This window comes from Sus scrofa, chromosome 3 (assembly GCF_054392235.1).
Source record: "Sus scrofa isolate SSC_HxYL_T2T_F1_AM1 chromosome 3, Sscrofa_HxYL_maternal_Yorkshire_Landrace_v2.0, whole genome shotgun sequence".
In the NCBI taxonomy this organism is placed as follows: domain Eukaryota; kingdom Metazoa; phylum Chordata; class Mammalia; order Artiodactyla; family Suidae; genus Sus; species Sus scrofa.
In genome coordinates, this window is record NC_139385.1 from 123751510 (window position 1) to 123755279 (window position 3770).

Consider the following 3770-nt stretch of genomic DNA (forward strand, 5'->3'; position numbering starts at 1 on the left):
TGCCGTGAGCTGTGGCGTAGGTTGCAGACTTGGCTTGGATCCCGCATTGCTGTGGCTCTGGTGCAGGCCAGCAGCTACAACTCTGATTAGATCCCTAGCCTGGGAACCTCCATATGCCGTGGGAGCGGCCCTAGAAAAGGCAAAAAGGCAAATAATAATAATAATAATAAAAATAAATAAATAAAGTTTGGTTTCATGGCACCTTATTTTTGTTCTCTATCACTATGTATATCTTAAATGGAAAATTACCTACCACATTCTCTATCTAAAATAAAAAAATCTAAGTCCCCAGCCTGGCATTCTCATTCTCACACCCAGATCTGATACCGTCTCCATTATAATTTCCTAATACTTCTATCTGCTAAAACAGACCAGTCTACTCAGCACTCCCTTAAATCATCAATCCTTGTTGCCCTGAATACCATCACGATGCTCAGCTGCCTAAGGGCTCTTTTTCCTTTCCTTCAAGTTCCAGCTAAAACCCCTTCTGTTTATAACCTCATAAGCTGTCTCAAAGTTCTGTCAGCTCTGCCCAATAGAAATATAATGAAAGCCGTATATGTAATCTTCCCCCCCCCGCCCCCGTCTCCTTCTAGGGCCGCACCCGAAGCATATGGAAGTTCCCAGGCTAGGGGGTCTAATTGGAGCTGTAGCCACCAGCCTACACAGCTCACAGCAACATTGGATCCTTAACCCCCTGAGCTAGGGATCGAACCCACAACCTCATGGTTCCTAGTTGAATTTGTTAACCACTGAGCTACAACGGGAACTCACATATATGTAATCTTACATTTTCCAGTTGCCACATTAGCAGAGTAAGAGACAGATGAATTATCATATAACCAACATAAAAATACTACATTTTATATTTTTTTCACTGTAAGTCTGTGAAATCCAGTGTATATTTTACATTTACAGCACATGTTAATTTGGTAAGTCTGTGAAATACAGTGTATATTTCACATTTATAGCTTTTTGCTTTTTAGGGCCAAATCTGTGGCACATGGAGGTTCCCAGGCTAGGAGTCGAATCGGAACTGTAGCTACAGGCCTATGCCACAGCCACAGCAACTCCAGATCCAAACCACATCTGCAACCTACATCACAGCTGGTGGCAACTCTGGATCCCCAACCCACTGAACAAAGCCAGGGACCGAACCTGCATCCTCATGGATACTAGGTGGATTCGTTTCTACTACGCCACAACAGGAACTCCATGGCACAAGTTAATTTCAACTAGTCACACTGTAAGTGCCCAATAACCATGTGTGACTGGTGACTACCATATTGGATAACGCAGGCCTAGGTCCTCAGTGACTGCTCCCTTCTCTGAACCCTTACTTCAGCATGCTAATAGTTTCTAGCCTTTGTCTGGCACTTAGCACACGTAGTTTCGTAAAACCTATCTGTCTTCTCAACAACATAGTAAGGATATCTTCTAGCTTTTCATACTCCTAAACATCTGGTCTTATGGAACATTCAGTTTATTCCTTTGGCTAAGGAACCAGCTTTCTTTGATTAGATATTTCACATTTCGCGGTTTTTACACAAAATACAAAAAAATTCAAGGAGTTCCCATGGTGGCACAGCGGCACCAGTCGCTGCAGAGGTGTGTGGGTTAGACGCCTTGCCTGGCGCAGTGGGTCAAAAAGGATCTGGTGTTGCAGCAGCTGTGGCTCAGATTTAATCCCTGGCCCCAGAACTTCTATATGCCGCAGGTGCTGCCATTAAAAAAAAAAAAAATTTCGAAAGAACTCCTATATTGAATAACATTTCATTGTATTTGACTGAAGGTAGTTTCACCCTCTCAAGTGATAATCACTACTTAAATAAGTTTTAATAGTTAAAAACAATAAATTATATGCTGAGGAAGAGTTCTGAACAAGGGAGTGCATATGTAAAAACATATTAAATTAATAGTACCCATAAATCAATTGTTTAGCATCAGAAAAGTGAACGCATCTTCCCGGGTTTTGTGCAAACTGTATTTGTCCTGTCTATCTCAAAGAGTCATGAAAGCTGTAGGACAAAAAGCAAACAAAAAAAAACATTTACCGGTACCAGTAGAAATGAATTTAAAATATTAACCTCCGGAGTTCCCGTCGTGGCACAGTGGTTAACGAATCCGACTAGGAACCATGAGGTTGCAGGTTCGGTCCCTGCCCTTGCTCAGTGGGTTAACGACCCGGCGTTGCCGTGAGCTGTGGTGTAGGCTGCAGACACGGCTGGGATCCCACGTTGCTGTGGCTCTGGCGTAGGCCAGGGGCAACAGCTGCAATTGGACCCCTAGCCTGGGAACCTCCATATGCCGCGGGAGCGGCCCAAAGAGATAGCAAAAAAAGACAAAAAAAAAATAATAATAATAAAATAAAACATTAACCTCTGACAGCAATTTTAATGTCTTACCCATTCCCCAGGTGCAGCCCATTTCATCATCTTGACTACTAATATTTCTCTTTCTTTCAGCGGTATCCATTTCCTCTTCTTCGTCTGAGTCTTCTCCCAACATCTTCTTCTCCAACATCATTTGCTGCTGCTTACGCAATTCCTTCAGCTGCGTTACTGTCAACTCGGATTCTGCCTCTCGGTCTTCTTCTGGTCCCTGACGAATCAAGCGAAAGAATTCTTCCTTTAGAGTCAGGATTGTTGAAATCCCTTTTCAGAAACATGGCAGTGTGTCCAGAGAGTTCCGGAAATAAGGGACCACATTCCTTCACTTTTGTATTCGCTAACTGGGACAATCTCCTTTCTCAGTGAAAACTTTTAAGGAGCCGAGGAACGCAGCCCGGTGCGCTCCAGAAACGTCAAATTTAGGTTTTTCTACTTACCTGAAGAAGAAAGAGCCGGGTGCTGCCTCCAAAGCGAAGAACATGCCCGACGTGGACCCGACAATAGGTGCGGGGTGGAATGCGCGTTTTGTTAAGGAAAGTGCCGTGGGTGCTTCCCAAATCGTAGAGATAGAAGCCGGGCCCGTGGCCGTCGGATTCTGCATCGGGGCTGGACACCCTGTGCTGCAACACGGCGTGGTAGCGAGACACCGAAGGGTGCTCCAGGCACACGTCGCAGCTAGGGAGCCTCCCGAAAAGGCAGCAACTCATGCCTTTCAAGCTCCGGCTGCCAAGGATGGTGCCTCCTTTCAGAGCCTCTAGGCCGTACGGGGCAGTAGCGGGGCCGCCCCATGGCGGCTCTCGGTAGGGGGGAGCCCGGGCCGGGCAGCCGGGGGAAGGAGCCGCTGTGGGGGGCCGCGGCTGCTCCTTCGCTGGACCCCTAGTCTCCCCGCTGTCCGGCTGGGCCGGCAGGGCATCAGGCTCCGCGGAATCGGAGTCCGGCAGCGCCGTGGGCCTTTCCTTCTTCACCTCTTCGGGGTTTGAAGTACTGGTTGCCGTGACCTTGCTCCGTTCCGATGGGGCCACTGGCAGGGCTGGCTTCTTGAAGTCGCCATTGAGTTCTTGGGAAGCCAGAGGATCAGACTGAGAAGTACTATCAGCCATCCTCATCGGGTGCAGCCGCGAAAGCTGTTCCTGGGAAACCTCACCACCCTCGGCCTCTACGTTCCTTTCCACGCCTCCCTCTCCGCAGCTCCCAGCGGCTTCTCTGACAGGGATGGTGGAGTTTCCCCTTCACGACCCAGAGCGTTGTGAAGAAGCGAGTAACCTGCGAAGTTATAATAAGAGAATAACAGAAAAAGGCGGTCAGGGTGGCGTCAGAATGGGGACATCTTTAGAGGTTGCACCTGGATTGTAATGACTTCCTGCGGCAGAGCCTAATGGA

General features: G+C 47.6%; 1 protein-coding gene across 12 annotated transcripts in view; it reads right to left on the reverse strand.

Annotated features, from left to right (window-relative positions):
* The window catches only part of SLC4A1AP (solute carrier family 4 member 1 adaptor protein), a 78421-nt gene extending 74901 nt beyond the window's left edge, over positions 1-3520 (reverse strand). For 11 of the 12 annotated variants that reach the window (XR_014842433.1, XR_014842432.1, XR_014842435.1 and 8 more), the window contains exons 1-2: positions 2828-3520; positions 2406-2601 (exon numbers count right to left, since the gene is read on the reverse strand). Coding sequence is in view for 2 of the 12 variants with exons in the window: in XM_085019838.1 (XP_084875964.1) it covers positions 2406-2601; positions 2828-3496 (865 nt within the window). In the remaining 10 variants the exon portion in view is untranslated. The remainder of the gene's footprint in view (positions 1-2405; positions 2602-2827) is intronic. The other variant, XM_021088411.2, reaches the window with a different exon arrangement.
* Between the last annotated feature and the right edge of the window lie 250 nt (positions 3521-3770).